Source organism: Scyliorhinus torazame, chromosome 9 (genome assembly GCF_047496885.1).
Source record: "Scyliorhinus torazame isolate Kashiwa2021f chromosome 9, sScyTor2.1, whole genome shotgun sequence".
In the NCBI taxonomy this organism is placed as follows: Eukaryota; Metazoa; Chordata; class Chondrichthyes; order Carcharhiniformes; family Scyliorhinidae; genus Scyliorhinus; species Scyliorhinus torazame.
The window spans coordinates 258,086,104-258,109,113 of NC_092715.1; the positions used below are offsets into that span (position 1 = coordinate 258,086,104).

Genomic DNA, 23,010 nt, shown 5'->3' on the forward strand with positions numbered 1-23,010 from the left:
CCGCCAATGCGACAATGGTGCGCAAGTGGGTGATGGAGGGGGAGGATGCTGCATGGAAGAGGCTGGAGACGGCGTCGTGTGTGGGTACAAGTCTGGGGGTGCTGGCAACGGCGCCGCTGCCGCTCCCTCCAAGGAGGTATACCACGAGCCCGGTGGTGGTGGCTGCCCTCAAAATTTGGGGGCAGTGGAGGCGGACAGGGGGGAAGTGGGGGCCTCGGCGGGGACCCCATTACGGGGGAACCACCGGTTCGCCCCAGGAAGAACAGGTGGAGGGTTCGCGGGCTGGCACAGGGCAGGGATACGATAGCTGGGGGACCTGTTTGTGGACGGGAAGTTCGCGAGCCTGGGTGAGCTGGAGGAGAAGTACGGGCTCCCCCCGGGGAACACCTTCAGGTACTTACAGGTAAGGGCGTTTGCCAGACGGCAGGTGGTGGAATTCCCACGGCTACGGCCACACACAGTACAGGACAGGGTGCTCTCGGGGGGGGGGGGGGGGGGAAGATCTCAGAAACATACCAGGTGATGCAGGAGGAGGAGGAGGCCTCGGTGGTGGAGGTAAAAGGTAAGTGAGAGGAGGAGTTGGGAGAGGAAATTGAGGAAGGGACGTGGGCAGATGCCCTGGGGAGGGTGAACTTTTCCTCATAATGCGCGAGGCTCAGCCTCATACAGTTTAAGGTGCTGCACAGGGCACACATGACCGGGACAAGGATGAGTCGGTTTTTTGGGGGTGAGGACAGGTGTGTTAGGTGCTCAGGGAGCCCAGCAAACCACACCCATATGTTCTGGGCATGCCCGGCGCTGGAGGAATTTTGGAAGGGCGTAGCGAGGATGGTGTCGAGGGTGATAGGATCCAGGGTCAAGCCGGGCTGGGGCTCTCAATATTTGGGGTGGCAGAGGAGCCGGGAGTGCAGGAGGCGAAAGAGGCCGGTATTCTGGCCTTTGCGTCCTTGGTAGCCCGGCGAAGGATTCTCCTTCAGTGGAAGGATGCGAGGCCCCCAAGCGTGGAATCCAGGATCAGCGATATGGCGGGGTTTATTAAGTTGGAGAGGGTGAAATTCGCCTTGAGAGGGTCGGTACAAGGGTTCTTTAGGCGGTGGCAACCGTTCTTAGACTTCCTGGCAGAACAATAGACATTGGTCAATGGCAGCAGCAACATTGGGGGGGGGGGGGGGGGTCACTTTATTATTTTTTGTTTTTGTTATTTACACTGGAGGGTCTGAGGGGGTGAATATACCTGTTGTATTAAGTCGGGGGGTTAATGTTAATTTATTATTTATGTACAGGGAGGAAGGGGGTTATGGAGGATTGTTTTTCTAGACTGTGTTTTGCACTTAACCCTGTTGGGTTTCTTTTTCATTTTGTTATTGATATTTTATGAAAACCTTAAATAATTTTTTTTTTTTTTTTTTTAAACCCATCTGGTTCCTTGACGTCCTTTAGGGAAGGAAATCTGCCATCCTTACCCGGTCTGGCCTATATGTGACTCCAAACCCACAGCAATATAATTGACTCTTAATTGTCCTAACAAAAAGGCTTTCACTTCTTTCCTAAGCCTTTCGGATATAATGTTACAATAACAGCAACGAGAAGATTTACCTTCACATCGACTATGTCACATATTTGAAAATCTTCAGAGATCTTCAGCAAAATCACTTATGTGTCAGCTGGGATTCTTGCCGCTGGCTCATGAGATTTGAGGCTCAAGCCTCACTTTAGGGGTTAAGCACCAAAATCAGGGTTGACACTCCGGTGCAACGCTGGGGGAGTGCTGCACTGTCAGAGGTGCTGTCTCGTGGGCGAAGCTCCGACTGCCTGGGTGGATGTAGGGGATACCCAAATCACGATTTAGAAGAAGGGTAAAGGAGCTTTTTTATTTCTGGTGTTTCAAAGAACAAAGAACAATACAGCGCAGGAACAGGCCCTTCGGCCCTCCAAGCCTGTACCGGTCATGATACCAACCTTTGTCAAAACCCTCCTTGTGCCATATCCCTCTATACCCATCCTATCCATGTGTTTGTCAAGGTGCCTTTTGAACGCCGTTAATATATCTGCTTCCACAACCTCCCCTGGCAACGCGTTCCAGGCACTCAACACCCTCTGCGTAAAAAACCTGCCTCGCACATCTCCTCTAAACTTTGCCCCACGGACCTTAAACCTATGCCCCCTGGTGACTGACCCCTCCACCCTGGGAAAGAGTGCCTGCCCATCCACTCTATCCATGCCCCTTATAATCTTGTAGACCTCTATTAGGTCACCCCCTCAACCTCCGTCTTTCTAATGAAAACAGTCCGAGTCTATTCAGCCTGTCAGCATCGCTAACACCCTCCAGACCAGGCAAGATCCTGATGAACCTCCTCTGCACCGTCTCCCAGGCCTCCACATCCTTCTGCTAGTGTGGCGACCAGAATTGTGCGCAATATTCCAAGTGGGGCCTTACCGAGGTTCTATACAACTGCAGCATGACTTGCCAGTTTTTATACTCGATGCCCCGTCCAATGAAGGCAAGCATTTCAATTAATATTGACCCCTCAAACACCACACAGAAGTAATAAGTCTTTATCAGATTGCCGTTTGCGGGGGTTTGTTGTGTGAAAGATAGCTGCTGCTTTGAAATGTGCGGTGGTTCAGAAAAGCGCTATATAAATGCAAGCTTTTCCTTTTGTTAAATCTGTGCCAGCTTGGTGCAGTTCATGAAGCAAATTGAATTGTTCTTCAGCGCAAACAGGAAAATGATGATGCAAGGCTTCGAGAATGCTATCAGTGTGCTCTCTATTCAATAGAGTTACACACTGAGCATGTTTTCATGTATTGACACTCTATTGATCAGCGAGGTAGGCTTGCTTTTTTTTTTCCGCTCCCCCCCCCCCCCCCCCCCCCGCGCACATTCTGTCAGGAACAGATCAGCGTTTCTGTGAGTTTGCCAGTGCGATGGACCATTCGCCCTGTGTGTGCTGCTGGGATCCGGCGATTCTTAACTCGAGTGGGGAGAGAGAGAGGATTTCCGAGCAAGAGTCCCGGGAGGGATTTCTGTGGCGGGAAGTAAAGGAGAGGCTGCGACAACGGAGATGTGAGTGGATGCCAGTCCGAGGATCTGGCTGCACAGTCGAGGAGTTTAGTTTAGTTGGCTAGACTGCTGTATTCGAAGGAAAGTGTTGTGTGTGTGTGTATGGGGGGGGGTGTCGGGCGCTGCGGTTGTCATCTGTGCCAATAATAAGGCAAATCCAACTGCCACCTTTCTCCCCAAGGCTTCGCTGAGTGATGCTGGAGAGACACCCTCAGCTGTCCCTGCGGACGTAGGAAACGGAAAGCTGCGATTAAAAGAGGCTTTGTCAAGGCAACGGCAAATTTGCACCAGCAGCCACCAGAATGAACACCCGTCTGAGGAGGGAATCGGCACCAGTGGAGTAAGTCCCGTTTTTGTACACTCTCTCCACCCCCCCCCCCCCCCCCCCCACCCCCATCGCGTCGCGCAGCCGTCTTGCGTGTTTAAGATTCGTTGCCGGGTTCAAATCGGTCTCCGTTGGCAGTGGGTGCTCGTTAAAACCGACAGGCCGGGATCATCCAGGTGTGGCACCCAGTACTGGAGCAACAGAACCCATCTGGTGCATACAAGATTAATAAAAACAGGGGCGTACACGCTGGAATTAATCAGCGAGGTAAGAGGAAAACAAAGTTCCATTTTTATGTATTCCGATTGACAATTAGGCAGGGGAATCAAATTCCTTTTGCAGCCACTGCCTTCGGAAGTTGAAACGCGCTGACTATTTGGTAAATGGCCTCGGTCAACGGCTGGTCGGTCATTAATCAAATAAGCATTACTTCCCTGGCCATTCCGCTACTATCCTGCCCAGTATTCCTTGGAATTCGGGACGGATTTGGCGTCCGAAGACTGTCCGATTGCTCAATCAGTGTCAACGCGTTCACGTGGGGTGGGGGCAAAGTGTAGGATCAGAGATGGGGGCGGCACGGTGGCACAGTGGTTAGCACCGCTGCCCCACAGCTCCAGGGTCCCGTGTTCAATTCCAACCTCAGGTGACTGTGTAGACTTTGCACGTTCACCCCGTGTGTGCATGGGTTTCCTCCGGGTGCTCCAGTTTCCTCCCACAGTCAAAAGATGTGCAGGTTAGGTGGATTGGCCATGCTAAATTGCCCTTAGTGTCAGGTTAGGTGGGGTTACGGGGATTGGGCGGAAGCGTGATCTTAAGTAGGCTGCTCTTTCCAAGGGCCGGTGCAGACCTGACGGGCTGAATGGCCTCCTTCTGCACTGTAAAATGTCATGATTCTATGAGACACAGGGCAAAGGAGGAGCCCATTCAGCCCATTCTGTCTGTGCCAGCGCATTGGGTGATCTATCTAATCAGTCCAACACCCCTGCCCTTTCCCCGTACCTTGCAACTTCCCCTCCAACCCCTTTACAATTCGACATCCAATCTTCTTCAGGAAGTCATCCTCGAATCTGTTTCCACCACCACTTCAGGCAGTCGACGTCAGGTCACAACAGCTCGCTGCTCTGAAAAAACCCAGACTCTCCTCATATCCCCAGCTGGTTCTTTTGCCGATTAACTTAAGTGCATGTTGCCTGGATTCTGACCCTGGTGCGAGAGGAAACAGTTCCTCCTGTCTTACTCTATTGAAACCTTTCGCCGTTTCATTTAAGGCCCTTGGAATAATGAACTTGAGGAATTTTGCTGACAATGTTTCCATGATTATTTAATACTGGATTCCGATTGGATGGCGATGGGATGTCTGCACAGCGTCAACTTAATTGTGCTGAATCCAGCAGGTCACCAAGGCTTTTAAAATTCCTTCGATTGCCTGCGTTCCCTCCGCAATTGTGAAGAGTTGTCAAAGTTGGAGGATCACCGAAACGGTTACTTGAGTATCTTGAGCTCTGCAGGCTGAATTTTAGGTGCCCCTGGCGGGCGTGTTTCCCCAACACCCCACCCCACCACCTTCTCCGACCACCCCCAAGTTCACCCACATAATAGGGGGGTGCTAAGAGGGGAGTGTGCCCCAAAATTGGCAACACCCCTGCCATATTGAAATGAATGATCAGGGCTCAATTAGACTTGGTATGATTCCATTTGACCCTGAGAATACATTGCCCACGCCGCATAACGTTCGGCCTGAGCACCGGGCGGGAGTGAAGAGCCCGGTATTTTCACTGAAATGTTAAAAGGGATGGAAGGAAAAGGGGAGGGTGTTCGCTATTCAGGGGCTGCCTAAAGTCTCCCCCCCCCCCCCCACATTTCTCCCTACCCGCTCCCTCCCTTAAACCTACCCCCTCCCCACTCCACCTCTCTCCCTCATCCACTCAAAGCCTCCTGGCCCCAAACCCCAGACTTACCTGCTGGGGGGGGGGGGTCCACGAGCTTTGGTCTTTTCTTTCTTTTGCAGTCCTGTCAGTGACCACAGGAGGGCAGGACTTCCTCCCCAGTGAAGGGGTGGAGGTCCCACTGGGCCCTCGTTAATCCAGCCCACAGCACTTTCTGGCTATGGGGTAGGATGGGTCACGTTGGCTCCACGGTGACATTGTTTCGAGAGGAAGGGGGCTTCAATCCACCTCGCCCCACCCCCCACCGCCTCATATTATTCCGCCCTATGTATTAAATTATGTCGCTGTCATTGGGCCGACTCCCCCACCCTTCCCCTCTGTAGCCTAACCTGCACATCTTCGGACACTAGGGGGCAATATATCGTGGCCAATCCACCTAACCTGCACATCTTTGGACTGTGGGAGGAAACCGGAGCACCCGGAGGAAGCCCACGCAGACACGGGGAGAACGTGCAGACTCCGCACAGACAGTGACCCAGCGGGGAATCGAACCCGGTCCCTGGCGCTGTGAGGCAGCAGTGCTAACCACTGTGCTGCCGTGCCGCCCATTCAGCCACTCAAGTTATAGAAAGGAAGAAAGACATTTATACAGCACTTTTGACTGTCACCGGATGTCTCAAAGCGCTTCACAGCCATTGAAGTGCTTTTTGAAGGGTGGTCGCTGTTGTGATGTGGGAAACGCTGCAACCAATTTGCCCTCAGCAAACTCCCAGACCCACAGACTGATAATGACCAGATCATCTGTTTTTTGTGATGTCGATTGAGGAAAAATATCGGCCTGGACGCCGGAGATAACTGCCCTGTTTTTTATTCTAAACAGTGTCATGTGATCTTTTACATCAGCCCAAGCAGGCAGACAGGGCCTCCTCTTAACAACCCATCGGAAAAACAGCCCCTCCGACAGTGCAGCGTTCCTTCAGTGCTGCTGAAATTATCCTTGATTGTCTACATTCAGTGGGACTTGAACCCACAACCCAGTGTATCGTCGGGGTGAATTTCAGCTTAATAACATGCCCAATTGACCCTTTGATATTTGTTTAAATATAATAATAATAACAATCGCTTATTGTCACAAGTAGGCTTCAATGAAGTTACTGTGAAAAGCCCCTAGTCGCCACATTCCGGCGCCTGTTCGGGCGGGGGGGGGGGGGGGGGTGCTGCCAATTTTGCCCCCCGCCCTAGAAGAGATAGTGGCCCCCTATCTACCCCATCAAATCCTTTAATCATCATTAGTACCTCAATTAGAGTACCGCTTAATCTGCCACATCAAAGGGAATACAATCCTAGTCTACCTGCCCTCAGAATTTAACTCCTTAATCTGAGATAACATTCTGGTGAATTTGTGTAGCACTCCCTTTCTGTAACCGTTGCCATTATATTGAGGGGACTCCAAGTTGACATATTGTCTGCAGGAAATGTTCCATCTGCTATTTTAGCTTCCCAGATAAATCAATGCTGCAAATGATATATAAAGTACAGCAACAACTTGCATTTATTTAGTGCCTTTAATAGAGTGAATATCCCCAAGGCGCTCCACAGGAGCATTATCAAACTAAGTTTGATGTTAGGTGATATTAGAAGAGGTAGGAAAAAGCTCAGTCAAAGAATTAAGGGGTGAAATTCTCCGTTTGAGAGACGATGGGCGGATTCTCTCAGCCTAGGCCGGGCCGGAGAATCACTGTTGTGATTCCCGGGGGGGGAGGGTCTCCGCTGTGGCCTGGCCCGCAATCGGGGCCTACGGATCGGCAGGCCGGCCTCTTGGGCTGGGGGCCTCTTTTGCTCCGCGCCGGCCCTTGTAGCCCTACGCCACGTTGCGTCGGGGCCGGCGCGGGGAAGGGAGCCACTGCGCATGCGCGGATTGGCGCCGGTCCCACTGCGCATGCGCGGATTGGCGCCGGTCCCACTGCGCATGCGCAGACCGGCGGCGCCCATCTGATGCCGGCGTCAGCAGCTGGAGCAGCGTGGGTCGCTCCAGTGTCGTGCTGGCCCCCTGTAGGGGTCAGAATCGCTGCTCCTGAGGGAATGCTGACACCGTCGCGTTTCACGACGGCGTCAACACTTAGCCTCAGGGTCAGAGAATCCCGCCCTACGTTCGGGGATCAATTGCACCTGATTGGCACTCCCGCTGGGAGCGCAGATCATGAAGCAATTCCCAATCCTTTGCCATGCAAAGTTATGCATGCCGAGGATTGCGAAGGATTCCCAAGGGAATCCTGCTATCAGGCTGCCGTTTTGAATGGGCTGGCCAGAACCCCACCACCGCATCGCAATTCAGCCTCCCACCCTTTATTTTCTGGGTCCCTCCCCTATCCCCAAGTACGGGGGAAACCCTACTCACACCCTTCTCCCTACAGAGACCCCCTAAGTAAGGAGACCCCCCACAGACCCCTCAAAAAGAGACGCCTGTCAGTAAGCCCCCCAGAAAAGAGACCCTGACTGGAAGCTAGAGAGCAGTCCAGTCAGAGGCAGTGAAAAAGATTACTGTTGTCACACTCACCTGGGCAATACATCTGCTGGCTCAGAAACAGGAAGCACCTCGAGTCCATTCCTGGAAGGAGAAAGCAAGTCAGCAGTGTTAAACCCTTCAATCCCTTGGGCCATAAGCCATTCATTCATTTCCTTACTAGGCTGTGATTGATAGCTTCCACACACACACACACACACACACACACACAAACACACACAGCTGTCAGCTTTGCTTCATTCATTTTCCTTCACGGTTCAGTAACACTAAAGTGCTCCATCCACAATGTTTATAAACATCAAACTTTGATTGACAGCTCCTGGACCACTTCAAACAGAATTAAGTGCTTTCCCATCTTCTCTCATCATGTCTGGGTGATTTTGAAGTGGTTAGCTGGAAATGGCCAGCTTCCTGTATCTGAACCAGCAGGTGTATTGCCTAGACGAGTGTTACAACAGTAATCTTTTTCACGACCTCTGTCTGGACTGCTCTCTAACCTCCAGACGGGGGTCTCTTTTCTGCAGGGTTTGTGGGGATCCCTTTATTCAAGGGGTCTCTGTATTTAGGGGTTCTCTGGAGGTCTCTCTTTCTTCAAGTGGTCTCTGGGTGTGTCTTTTTATTTAGGGGTCTCTTTATTTATGGGGTCTCTGGCGGGGGCGGTTGGGGGGGGGGGGAGATCTTGTGGGTGTGGGGTGGGCAGACCTTGCAATGTGGGGGGACGGTGGCCCTTGGTTGGACATTGGGTGCAACCCCGTTACGGAATTGCCCCTTGGCCCATCGCGAGGTCCACCATATCAGGACCACGCTCATCCATACCTGTAGTAAATCTCGCCCACGTGAGTCCTGGGACAGAGGACCAGAGAATCACGTGGACCCGGAACGTATGGTGCTCGGCCTGCTTGTGGGCGGGCGCGAACCTCGATCCTGACACCAGCGGTGGGGGGGGGGCTGCGGAGCATTGGAAACGGATCGACAGCCAGCGCCAATTCTGTTTTTTCTCCGACGCGGGATTCTCCGTCTCACCAGGAACTCCACTATCAGCGGCGCGAGGCGGAGAATCTTGCCTACATTTTAATGAGCAGAAAGGGAGTCCCGGGGCCTACGAGCCCAGGCAGCTGTTGAAGGCGCAGCCGGCAGTCGTGGCAGCCCAGCAAGGCTGCGGAATTGGAGGAGACCAGATTACCCCCCAGGAGGCTGAAGGAGGTGGCCGAGATAGAGCGGGGCGAGGCGATGGAGCAGTTTGAAAAGGTGGCTGAGAATTGTTACTTGCAGGCGTGAGCATGGTGGGATTTGAACCACTTCCTGACGGAGAAGGGCATTCTACACACTGAGCCAGGGCACTGGGAGCTATAAAGTAACCGCAATGGCGATCTAATTACGCTTGAACCACGGGGTTTGTCCACTTCACGCAGCCTCCAGCTCCTCCACACAGCTGCTGGCAAATGTAGTGCCTGGCAGCATTCCAACCACAGCCTCTGCAAACCAAGCAACTTGAAGCAAGCCCTTCAGTTATGAATGAATTGAATGCAGTCTGCCGCAGGTCAACAACTGTAGAATACAGCACTTATGTGTAGACTGTCTGGAGTCGTCACAACAAAACACTCTCCACCTCGAAACAAAGGAACGTAAGATCACTTGTATTTTAGAAGCACTTGACTTCCCAAAAGGAATGGAATCTTGTCAGCTTACGACTTGAGAAATCATGTCCCAGCTACCACAGACTGCGACCCACTGACCTCCGGCATTGTTACCACCTTGACTCGATCAGGAGCGCTTGTGTCTCCAGTCAGAGGCTGTAGCTTCAAGCCTCGCCCTCGTCACTGTGCTGAGAGAGTGCAGGGTACCTGAGGGGTCTTCTATCCCCCATTTCAGCCGGCGGTAATGCAGAGGAGCCGGAGAATCCAACAGGAATTCCCAAATGGTGTTATTTCCCATTGTCATTTGTTATGGGCCATGGGTTTAGAGAACCCCAAAGTGGATCATGGAGTTCACCTGACCCACAACCTTTAATAGATTGTGGTATGGGGAGCTCACAGCCCACTCTACAGGTGTGATACAGCAGAAATGGAAAAGTATTTTTTAAAGCAAAATAATGTTTATTCTATTTACTCAAGTTAACCTTTTTAAAACATAGTGAACATTTTGACAACCATTAATTCAAATACAACCCCCAAAGAATACAACACTAAGTAATCCTTAAGCTGTCCTTTTAACATCCACTTTTAACAGAAGCATATCAGGTTAAAGTCACTACTGAGAGTATTTATTAGTTTTAAATCGCCAAAGGATCGATTTACATTCTTTAGGTTACAGAGGGCGACTCTAATACACCTTCTGGCTGTGACTGCAGCTATCCAGCTCTGAAAACGAAACTAAAACACACCCTGCAGCAAACCGCCTAAAACAAAAGTAAAAAGCTGACAGACTTCCCAGCTCCACCCACACTCTGACATATAAACACCCATTTCTTAAAGGTACATTTCTTAAACACCCATTTCTTAAAGGTACTCTCACATAACACATTGAATCCCGCCCACGACTAATGGTGTAATGAATGGGTGGGGAATTTCATTAGCGTACATTTACATATCATTAGCGGGCTTCCGCACTGCATTATCCTCCCATGTATCCACATCGGTGGGCTTTACAACAGGTCTGGACCAACAGACGGTCCCAGCCGTTAAGTACAGCCCTGGGTGGGGGTGGGGGCTCCTGCATTCTTGGGGGTGTTGGAGGGGTTTCCGTTTCTGTGTTTGGGGAGGGGGAAGGGCTTTTATTTTTGTTTCAGATCAGGGTGCCCTCCGCCCTGTCAGGGACCGAGGTTACTGGCGGGGGCAGGCTCAATCATATTCTGTCCCGCCAGCGTGAAATCATGCATCCCGCCCCTTCCATTTTCAACATCCGGCCACAAAATGTAAGGGACGCTTTGACATTGATGAAAAACTGTAAAAGTGGGAGGCTCAGATTAGGCTGGAGGGGTGTGGTGGTGGTGGTGGTGGTGGTGGGGGGGGGCTCAGTTGCAGGCCACTGGAGAGAAGATCGAGGAGGAGAACGCAGTGCACATGCTCAGGTGCAGGCTGCGTAAACCCAAATCTCCTGCATTGCGAATACGGCGGGGGGTGGGGGAGCAGTGCCCCGGCGTCAACAGCCCAGGATTAGGAAAATCAGCCCAATTATTGGACAATCCCATAAAATCCAGCACTGTCGCTCATCATGTGCCCAGTGTCGATGAGGGAACTTAAGTCAGGCCTTAGGTCTACCAATTAAATATGTAAGACACTGTTGAAAAACGCCTCTTTTAGGGGCTTTTGGGTATTGATGTTCAAATTTGGCCCTTGTGGCAGTAGTTTTAGGCTATAAAATAGACACGGTGGCACAGTGGTTAGCACTGCTGCCTCACAGCACCAGGGACCCGGATTCAATTTCGGCCTCGGGTGACTCCGTGTGGAGTTTGCACTTTCTCCCCAGTGTCTGCCTGGGTTTCCTCTGGGTTGCTCCGGTTTCCTCCCACAGTCCAAAGATGTGCAGGTCAGGGGAAAGACCCCTGCCCCCCAACCACAGAAATCCCTCCAACAACCCCAGGTCCAGGTGGGGTTACGGAGATAGGGGCGGGGGATTGGGCCAAGGTAGGGTGATCTATCGGAGCGAGGGCCGGGTGCAGACTCGATGGGCGGCGCAAATCTGCACATGCGCATGGGTTGCCTTCTCCGCGCCAGCCCCGCGCAACATGGCGGAGCCCTACAGGGGCCCGGCACGGAGGAACATAGGCCCCCACATGGAACTAGCCCACCCGTCGATTGGTAGTCCCCGATCGCAGACCAGGCCACCGTGGAAGCCCCCCCCCCCCCGGAGTCGGATCGCCCCCCTCGCCCCCACCAGGCCGCCCCCCCGCAGCCGGAACGCCGAGGTCCCGCAAGGCAGGGTCACACGACAACGACGCCGGTGGGACTCGGCCGAAATCGGCAGGCACTCGGCCCATCACGCGGGGAGAATCGCCGGGGGAGGCCGCGTTGAGCGGCACCCAACCAGTGCCGCGTCATTGCCGCCGATTCTCTGGTCGGCGGAGAATCGGCGGGCCGGGGTAGGAGCGGCGTCGTGGGATTCGGCCCCCCCCCCCCCCACGTGGGTTGTAACAGACTCATATGCCCGATGTGACAATGAGGTTACTCACATCCACGCACTGCCACTGTTAGTCCCCTAACATCCTGTTATCTGGATATTTAATCTTCACATCTGTAAATCTTCATTCACTCGGTTCGTAGGCTCTGAACATGAGTCACAGCAACAGAATGCTGAGCATGTCACCGTGGAGCGCATGCTTGAGTGCAAGAATGCATGGGAAATGGAGTCAGCATGGCGAAGCATACAAGAATGTCTGAGCTGCCTGAGATAAATAGCCCATCCACTGCTCGATTTGGAAAGCAACAAATCACCAGCACGATGTGGAATGTGTAACTGGACTTACATTCCGTTCAAACAAACAGTGGCCCCTGACAAAAATAGCTGATAACGCAAGCAAAGGGCCCAGTAAGGAGTGGAGAACAAGTAAATGGAGATCTATGGGAGCATCCTACACAGCAGGTTTAATTTCTCTGCGCGCGAGTCATGGTTGGTGGACTTACAGTCCTCTATTGCGAAATGCAAGAGCCTGAATCGTATAATACAGTATTAATGGGCAATGTTGCAACATTAAAGCAAAGATAGAAAAAAAGATGTACGTTTATATACCGCCTTTCACAACCTCAGGACATCCCAAAATACATTACAGCCAACAATGTACTTTATCTCAAGTGTCTTCGCTGTTATAATGTAGAAGAAGTGGCAGCCCATTTGTGCACAGCCAGCTCCCATTAACAGCTATGTGATAATGACCCAATCATCTGGCTTTTTTGACAGAGGGATAATGGTTGGCCGAAACACTGGAGAAAACCTCTCCTGACATTCTTGTCATGATATTCAGATGAACATATCATGGTGCAAACACACATACACACTGATGGACAGATCAACGGACCAATCAACACACGCGCAACATCACAGCCAATCACCAGTGAGAGCACACGCACTATAAAATGGGGAACACCACAGTTCCCACTCATTCCAGCAGGAGACAGCTCAGGGCACAGAGCTCACAGCATGCCACTCAGACATACACCATGTGCTGAGTGCCCCTCTAAGATAGTGTTAGGGCTAGGTCCACAGGTTAACGAGTAAATTACGAACCACAGCCATGAGTTAACAGATGTTGTTATCAAGAGTAATAAAACAGAGTTGTACCATCCACAACCGTGTTGGTTCGTCTGTATAGCGGAACACCCAACACGACAATTCTTCAAGAGAGTGCCCTGGGATCTTTTACATGGGGCTGACAGGACACACAGGGCCTCGGTTTAACATCTTGACTTTGTCACTATTTATTCATGAGATGTGGGTGTCACTGGCTAGGGCGACACTTACTGTCCGCCCCTCACTGCCCTTGCAAAGGTGGCGGTGAGTCACCTTCTTCAACCCGCTGCAGTCCCTGCGGTGTAGGTACACCCACTGTGCTGATAGGGAGGGAGCCGCAAGATTTTGACCCAGTGACGGGGAAGGAACAGCGATATATTTCCAAGTCGGGATGATGTGTGGCTCGGAGGGGACCTCCAGGTGGTGCTGTTCCCCTGCACCCGCTGCCCCTGTTCTTCTAGGTGGTAGAGTTTAGTTGGTATGGAAGGTGCTATTGAAGGCTCCTTGGCGAGCTGCTGCAGTGCATTTTGTAGATGGTACACACGGCTGCCACTGTGCACCAGTGATGGAGGCAGGGGAAGTTTAAGGTGGTGAATGGGGTGCCAATCAAGCGGGCTACTTTGTCCTGGATGGTGTCGAGCTTCTTGAGTGTTGTTGGAGCTGCGCTCATCCAGGCAAGTATTCCATGAAACTCCTGACTTGTGCCTTGTAAATGGTGGACAGGCTTTAGGGGGTCAGGAGGTGACTCACTCGCCGTAGGATTCCCAGTCTCTGATCCGCTCTTGTAGCCACAGTATTTTACATAGCTTTACATAGAATTTACAGAAGGAGGCCATTCGGCCCACCGAGTCTGCACCGGCTCTTGGAAAGAGCACCCTACCCAAGGTCAACACCTCCACCCTATCCCCATAACCCAGTAACCCCACCCAACACTAAGGGCAATTCTGGACACTAAAGGCAACTTATCATGGCCAATCCACCTAACCTGCACATGTTTGGACTGTGGGAGGAAACTGGAGCACCCGGAGGAAACCCACGCACACACAGGGAGGATGTGCAGACACCGCACAGACAGTGACCCAAGCCGGAATCGAACCTGGGACCCTGGAGCTGTGAAGCAATTGTGCTAACCACAAGGCTACCGTGCTGCCCTTATATGGCAGCTTCTGGTCAATGGTAATCCCCAGGATGTTGATAGATCAACTGACAGATGGCTCCTCTGACCTGCAATGATTTAAGCCTTTACACTATTTCTGCAGCCAGATCATAAAGAATTAACACTGCAGTTTTGTAACTTCTTTCAGAAACATTAGTCAGGCAGCCGTCCCATGGAGCGGTGACCGTGGCCACCAGCTCCCCGAGTTCCACCCCACTGATGAGGTGGTGATTCGCAGTCAGCACCTGGGACAGGGTAGCACAGATGTGCATGTGCCGCTGATAAGTGAGCCGGGGCACTCCGGCCCCAGAGGATGTCCGCCAGAGGGGCATCGAAGGCCACAGGACGAGGTAAGCAGCTGGCTGCCCCCACCTCAGTTGTGCATCCTGGGGAAACACCAAGACATAGCGGAAGAGCTAGGAAGGCCAAGCATGTCGAGGATCACTAAGGGCACCAGGGGAGGGGTGAGAGGTGGGGTGGGGATTGGGGGTTGGGGAGGGTTTGGGGGGGGGGGGGGCATCATCGGGAGTAGGGTTTGTACAACACATTAAAACACTTTGCAAAACCAGTATGATGCCCGTGTCGCTTCCTCCTGCAATGCGTGCTGACCCCCCGACCCTTTGCCCATCTCTGCAGGCATCTCCCCCCCCCACACCCCCGTGATGCTCTCCCACCCTCCAGCCATGGACATTTCCCCGGAGTTCTGTACCATCCCCTGGGTGTTCGGACGTTGGCTGCTGCGTGTGTGGCGTTGCCTCCCGCAGTGTCCATGCATCAAGGTGTGACTCCCACATGCCACATATCCCGCCACTCATGGGAATCCACTTGGCATGTGTCTAGTGCTCACTTACCCATGATTGTCAATTCCCTATGAGCGAGAGCCTTCAGCCAAGCAGCCAGAGGCCACAGCAGTCAGTGGGGGCTATGGGTGGTCGGTGGGGAATCATGAGAGGCCGTTGGATATGGGGTCACTATCGTCAATTGTATGGAAATGAGGCTTAAGTAGTGATAATTGCTTCTCTGTGGTGCACCGTTCGTTTAACCTTTTGTGACCTAAGTTCAACCATATCGTATCCTGCATTACACCAAAGACCCTCACTGGAGCCTCATCATAAATCCCAAAACGTGAGGAGAACTTACAAATGCAAGAAAAATAGGTCTTGACCAAAGAGATAAATTCACTTTTGCTGGAGTAATATTAAGTGAAGGACAGACCAAACATGGCATTAATCTAAAGAAGGGCTTGAGATTAATCACAAATCTGTAGGTTATAAATCTCAGTTTTAGTTAGTAATGAAGTCCACGTGAATTGGAGATGCTTTATGAAGTTATGGTCTGAAAATATTGGGTTTAATATCTTGACTTATGGGGCAGGATGCTCTGGTCTCCCAGCTGTGTGTCTCTAGTGGCGGGAGGTGGCGTGCCTTTCGCCGGCAGCAGGATTCTCTGCTCCCGCCACTTGTCAATGGAAATTCCCATTGGGGGCAGTACGGTGGTGCAGTGGGTTAGCCCTGTTGCCTCACGACGCCGAGGTCCGGTCACTGTCCGTGTGGAGTTTGCACATTCTCCCCGTGTTTGCGCGGGTTTCGCCCCCACAACCCAAAGATGTGCAGGGTAGGTGGATTGGCCGTGCTAAATTGCCCCTTAATTGGAAAAATGAATTGGGTACGCTAAATTTATTTTTTTTAAATTTAAAAAGGAAATTCCCATTGAACCCAACTCACAACTCCGGGAAACTTGGGGTGGGGCTCCGTTCCCAGCAGGAGCAGAAAATCCCAGCAGTGGGAGAATCCCGGCCATGATATCCTGTCAGAATAATAGACCCAGGACCATTGAAAGCAGTTTGCTCTTTGTGGTGATCCACTGTAATAGGAGATGTAAGGTAGGACCTGCACTACAGGTTCGCCGGTAGCTCCTGCCGGCTGGCTCCGCCCAGGGAGAACTGTATAAATATGCATGACCTCCAGTGCCCTGCCATTTCACCAGCTGCAGCAGGAGGCCACGCATCTGACTGAAATAAAGCCACAGTTGTACCCAACTTTAGTCTTTGGGCAATTGATCGTGCATCACTCTTGTCACCTGGTTTAATCAATTTACTTTTTACGTTCCAACGCAAAACTCACCAGACCGTTCATTTCGAGGGCCATGACTTTTCACGGAGAAAACTGTTTGCCAATCCTTTTCCACGTTTGTCGTGTATTGTGACACAAATCATGTTGAGTTCGGGCAAAGGTAATTGACAATGATGCCATCGTGTTCCTCCATGTGGAAGTCATCACAATCCCTTTTTCACGAGCTTCCGTTCAGTCGCTCCATCGGCTTTACTGTATAATAACAGCGACCAGCGTTTCTGCACTTGCTCGAACACACTTAATAGGAAGTTGGATAAATAGGTAAGGGAACGACACTAATAGGGTGCAGTTTGCAAGATAGGATTAAGTACAGCTATCTAATTCGCCCCACGCTCCCTTAGCTCTGCATTTTCTTTTCCTGTGATGTACCAGAGTAACACCACTGGCTGGTGTAGTGTCACGAGTTACGCACTGATGTCATCGGAGCGCTCCGCGGGCTTTTGTGGAGTTCACCGTGGTACCCTGTTTGAACAGCATCTTGTAAATAAACCCCCTTGCACTATGTTGTACGAACGCGCTGTGTGCCACCTCCGATTGTTTCTCTTCGCGGCTCCAACAGAGAACATAACAAAAGAGAAAATGGCGACGGGATCTGGGCCGTGAAAAGCTACGGGAATAAAGTAACTTTTCGACAGCGATTTTGTGAGCCAGAAGAAGGAAACATCGGCAAAGATCTAGACCCAGACACCATCGGGAGTGAGATCAGGAGAAACATCGTCGGCTTCCAAGGTGAAATCACCATTGCGGAATCGTCCAGCTGATCACGACAGTTGTGAGTGAGTGCAAGTAAAAGGGTTTTTCAAAAGAACTATCAGGCAACTGCGAATTGCTGGGAGCTTACTTCAAACGCAGGATCAAAGTTTTCAGTCCACTTACCGTTGTAGTGGGGGGAGCTGCAGAGATCGCGCACGAGGCACTGAAACGCGAGCCTACAGGGCTGCCGACTCTGCCACCTACTGCCCAGGAACCAATAGCAAAGCACAGAAACAGCTGGTCTACGTGTGCACGATGGGGTTGTCTGCTTTAAACAGAGAGAAAATAAGCAGCAGGAAGACTGTCTGGTGGCTGAGTCGCACAGATCAGGGAGCCGCCATCCAGAAATGGCAGGAAGGAAAGGCGTTGTGGATGTGTTTGTTGAGGAGGAGGAGACATGGAACTCTTATGAGGAAAGGTCCCAGTCGTTCTTTAAAGCCAATCGGACACCAGCAGACTTGTACACTGTGACCTTTCTCAGCTCAGTTGGGAGGAAAACACTCGTTTTAGTACACCCAGAAAAACCTGGAGACCGGTCACGTGATGAGTTAATGACGGTGTTACAAGAATATTTCTCTCCCCGTCCATTATTAATAGCTGACAAATTCCACTTCCACCATCGTGCGCAGGAGGAAGCGGAAAAAAGGTTCACAATTTGTTGCATCACTGAGTACTGAGAATTTGGTCAGACTTTGGATGATACACTTCGCGACCGATTAGTTTGTGGGCGTCAGGAATTAAGCCATCCAAAGGAAATGGCTGACTGAAGCTGCATTAACCCTAAGATCTGCTGTAGCAATCGCAACATCTATGGAATTCGCTGCGAGAGAAGCTTCGCGGATTGGTGCTTGAGCTAAAGTCTGTAAGATGAAGTCTATGAGAAGCAGGTCGACCAAGAACCTACCAGATCATCGCTGCAACCAAGTGGGACACATGACTGGAGATTGTTGGAACAAGGTGAACAAATGCAAAAATTGTGGCAAAGTTTCTTACATTGCCAAGAACAGGTAAAGAACCTAAAAGCTACTCTTGCGAGGTGGCAACTACATAATACCAAGAAAACAAAGTTCAAATTTTAGAAACCTTTTGTTCACTATCTTGGACACACCATCGGCCAGGATTGTCTTCACAAAGAGCCGAAGAAGATATCGGAGATCCTGGATGCCCCATGACCACAGAACGTGACTTGGTTAAGGCCATTCCTAGGATTATTAAATTACTACAGAAAGTTTCTACCGCAGGTAGCAACAAGACATAAACATTTACGCACGTTGCTTTGTAACACAAGCTTGGTTCTGAATGAAAGAGTGTGACAGTTGACACTTACCAAAGTGTCAGAAGAAATTACAGGAATCAGATTTATTGGTCCATTATAACGGAAAACTGAAGTTGCAGCTTGTGACGCATCACCCTATGGGGTGGAGCAGTTGTCTCGCATCTAACGCCTTCAGGTGAAGAGCGACCAATAGCATTTTCCTCCAAGGTGTTGACGAGCGCTGAGCCCAACTATGCTCAGCTTGAGGACGACGTTCTCAACATTATTTTTAGTATTTGAAGTTTCCACCATTATTTATTTGGCTGTCAGTTTATTCTATTGACCGACCATCATCCCTTAACAACAATCTTTGGGCCGCATAAGGGAATCCCTTTGTTCGTTGCTAGTCAATTACAACGTTGGGCGGTAATCTTGCCGGCACATGATTATGTCAACAAATATCGTAGGTCTAAACAGCACACAAACGCAGACGTTTTGTCGAGACTGCCACTGATCAAAAAAACCAACAAGATAAAAACGAATCTGATGAACATGTCAGTGACATATTCTATCTTTCTCGTGTGTAAAATGTTCCAGTAATGTCTTCTCAGGCGTGAAAATTTCCCCAAACAGACCCTGTGATGGGGAAGTGTTGGACATGATTCAGGAAGGCACTCTAACATAAGAGCACTGAAAGAATCCAGACCTGAAACTCTATCTTACCTGGCATCTTGAGTTGACAGTACTAAATGGGCAGCACGGTAGCATTGTGGATAGCACAATTGCTTCACAGCTCCAGGGTCCCAGGTTCGATTCCGGCTTGGGTCACTGTCTGTGCGGAGTCTGCACATCCTCCCCGTGTGTGCGTGGGTTTCCTCCGGGTGCTCCGCTTTCCTCCCACAGTCCAAAGGTGTGCAGGTTAGGTGGATTGGCCATGATAAATTGCCCTTAGTGCCCAAAATTGCCCTTAGTGTTGGGTGAGGTTACTGTGTTATGGGGATAGGGTGGAGGTGTTGACCTTGGGTAGGGTGCTCTTTCCAAGAGCTGGTGCAGACTCGATGGGCCGAATGGCTTCCTTCTGCACTGTACATTCTATGAAAAATGGAATATTTTTGTGGGATATTAGAGTAACCATTTCACCGTGTCTAGGAGGTTGAATCCTGAAACAGCTGCACGAGGGCCATCCCAGTGTAGTTTGAATGAAGGAGTTGGCGTGAAGCTATGGCCCAGGTAGAGGAGAAGGTGGGGTTATACGTATCCTGCACTGCGTTGAGAAACGTACCTTCACTACAAGCTTTGCATCCATGGGGAATGGCCTACTAGGCCATGGCAAAAAAATCATGTCGAATATGCTGGATTAGTCATGGTTGACGCCACTGGCCAGAGTTTGCCATCATGAAATAGACAACCACGGAAAAGACCATAGAACGGCTCGAAAAAGGTATTTGCAGGATTGGGGCAACCTGAACCTTGTTAATGATAATGGTACTCTGTTCACATCAGCCGAGTTCAAGGACTACCTGAAGGAGTGTGGCATCCACCATACAGTACAAGGTACAGTGACTGAGGGGAGCTCAGTGAATAGGCCCAGTAATACTAAAAGGAATAAAACGGGAAGTAAAAACATTAATGGAAAGTGACGCGGCAGGTTGGTGCATGAAGATGTGGGTTCAATGACAAGGAAAATTAGGAGAAAAGTTAAGAGGAAATATAACTTAGGAGAGGTTACTGATCGAGGTGTTAAGATTCAAAACAGAGGTAAAAAGCCAACATAAGTGTACTTTACCTGAATGCTCGTAGTATTCGGAATAAGGTAAATGAGTTGATGGCGCAAATCATCGTGAATGAATATGATTTAGTGGCCATTACTGAAACATGGTTAAAGGATGGTCACGACTGGGAGTTAAATATCCAAGGATATCAAACTACTCGGAAGGACAGAGTGGATGGTAAGGTAGGTGGTGTAGCTCTGTTGTTTAAGGATGACATCCGGGCAATAGTAAGGGATGACATTGGTGCTATGGAGGATAAGGTTGAATCCATTTGGGTGGAAATCAGGAATAGTAAGGCAAAAAAGTCACTGATAGGAGTAGTCTATAGGCCACCAAATAGCAACATTATGGTGGGGCAGGCAATAAACAAAGAAATAACTGATGCATGTAGAAATGGTACAGCAGTTATCATGGGTGATTTTAATCTACATGTCGATTGGTTTAACCAAGTCAGTCAAGGCAGCCTTGAGGAGGAATTTATAGAATGTATCCACGGTAGTTTCCGAGAACAGTATGTAATGGAACCTACGAGGGAACAAGCGGTCCTAGATCTGGTCCTGTGTAATGAGACAGGATTGATTCATGATCTCATAGTTAGGGATCCTCTCGGAAGGAGCGATCACAATATGATGGAATTTAAAATACAGATGGAGGGTGAGAAGGTAAAATCAAACATTAGTGTTTTGTGCTTAAACAAAAGAGATTACAATGGGATGAGAGAAGAACTAGCTAAGGTAGACTGGGAGCAAAGACTTTATGGTGAAACAGTTGAGGAACAGTGGAGAACCTTCCATGCGATTTTTAACAGTGCTCAAAAAAGGTTTATACCAACAAAAAGGAAGAACGGTAGAAAGAGGGAAAATCGGACCGTGGATATCGAAGGCAATAAGGGAGAGTATCAAATTGAAGGAAAAAGCATACAAAGTGGCAAAGATTAGTGGGAGATTGGAGGACTGGGAAATCTTTAGGGGGCAACAGAAGCTACTAAAAAAGTTATAAAGAAGAGTGAGATAGATTATGAGAGTAAACTTGCTCAGAATATAAAAACAGATAGTAGAAGTCTCTACAAATATATAAAACAAAAAAGAGTGGCTAAGGTAAATATTGGTCCTTTAGAGGATGAGAAGGGAGATTTAATAATGGGAGATGAGGAAATGGCTGAGGAACTGAACAGGTTTTTTGGATCGGTCTTCACAGTGGAAGACACAAATAACATGCCAGCGACTGATAGAAATGAGGCTATGACAGGTGAGGACCTTGAGAGGATTGTTATCACTAAGGAGGTAGTGATGGGCAAGCTAATGGGGCTAAAGGTAGACAAGTCTCCTGGCCCTGATGGAATGCACCCCAGAGTGCTAAAAGAGATGGCTAGGGAAATTGCAAATGCACTAGTGATAATTTACCAAAATTCACTAGACTCTGGGGTGGTCCCGGCGGACTGGAAATTAGCAAACGTGACACCACTGTTTAAAAAAGGAGGTAGGCAGAAAGCGGGTAATTATAGGCCAGTGAGCTTAACTTCGGTAGTAGGGAAGATGCTGGAATCTATCATTAAGGAAAAAATAGCGAGGCATCTGGATGGAAATTGTCCCATTGGGCAGACACAGCATGGGTTCATAAAGGGCAGGTCATGCCTAACTAATTTAGTGGAATTTCTTGAGGACGTTACCAGTGCAGTAGATAACGGGGAGCCAATGGATGTGGTATATCTGGATTTCCAGAAAGCCTTTGACAAGGTGCCACACAAAAGGTTGCTGCATAAGATAAAGATGCATGGCATTAAGGGGAAAGTAGTAGCATGGATAGATGATTGGTTAATTAATAGAAAGCAAAGAGTGGGGATTAATGGGTGTTTCTCTGGTTGGCAATCAGTAACTAGTGGTGTCCCTCAGGGATCAGTGTTGGGCCCACAATTGTTCACAATTTACATTGATGATTTGGGAGTTGGGGACCAAGGGCTATGTGTCCAAGTTTGCAGATGACACTAAGATGAGTGGTAAAGCAAAAAGTGCAGAGGATACTGGAAGTCTGCGGAGGGATTTGGATAGGCTAAGTGAATGGGCTAGGGTCTGGCAGATGGAATACAATGTTGACAAATGTGAGGTTATCCATTTTGGTAGGAATAACAGCAAAAGGAATTATTATTTAAATGATAAAGTATTAAAACATGCTGCTGTGCACAGAGACCTGGGTGTGCTAGTGCATGAGTCACAAAAAGTTGGTTTACAGGTGCAACAGGTGATTAAGAAAGCAAATGGAATTTTGTCCTTCATTGCTAGAGGGATGGAGTTTAAGACTCGGGAGGTTATGCTGCAATTGTATAAGGTGTTAGTGAGGCCACACCTGGAGTATTGTGTTCAGCTTTGGTCTCCTTACTTGAGAAAGGACGTACTGGCACTGGAGGGTGTGCAGAGGAGATTCACTAGGCTAATCCCAGAGCTGAAGGGGTTGGATTATGAGGAGAGGTTGAGTAGACTGGGACTGTGCTTGTTGGAATTTAGAAGGATGAGGGGGGATCTTATAGAAACATATAAAATTATGAAGGGAATAGATGGGATAGATGCAGGCAGGTTGTTTCCACTGGCGGGTGAAAGTAGAACTAGGGGGCATAGCCTCAAAATAAGCTGAAGTAGATTTAGGACTGAGTTTAGGAGGAACGTCTTCACCCAATGGGTTGAGAATCTAGGGAATTACTTGCCCAGTGAAGCAGTAAAGGCTCCTTCATTAAATGTTTTTAAGATAAAGTTAGATAGTTTTTTGAAGAATAAAGGGATTAAGGGTTATGGTGTTCGGGCCGGAAAGTGGAGCTGAGTCCACAAAATATCAGCCATGATCTCAATGAATGGTGGAGCAGGCTCGAGGGACCGGACAGCCTACTCCTGCTCCTAGTTCTTATGTTCTTATATCAAATCTGCCC

General features: G+C 49.8%; 1 protein-coding gene across 4 annotated transcripts in view; it reads left to right on the forward strand.

Moving 5' to 3' along the window:
- Positions 1 to 2,961: 2,961 nt before the first annotated feature.
- palm2akap2 (PALM2 and AKAP2 fusion) overlaps positions 2,962 to 23,010 on the forward strand; it is a 475,642-nt gene continuing 455,593 nt past the window's right edge. For all 4 annotated transcript variants that reach the window (XM_072517289.1, XM_072517288.1, XM_072517293.1 and 1 more), the window contains exons 1-2: positions 2,962 to 3,067; positions 3,246 to 3,404. In XM_072517289.1, coding sequence (XP_072373390.1) covers positions 3,367 to 3,404 — 38 coding nt within the window. In that variant the 5' untranslated portion in view covers positions 2,962 to 3,067; positions 3,246 to 3,366. The remainder of the gene's footprint in view (positions 3,068 to 3,245; positions 3,405 to 23,010) is intronic.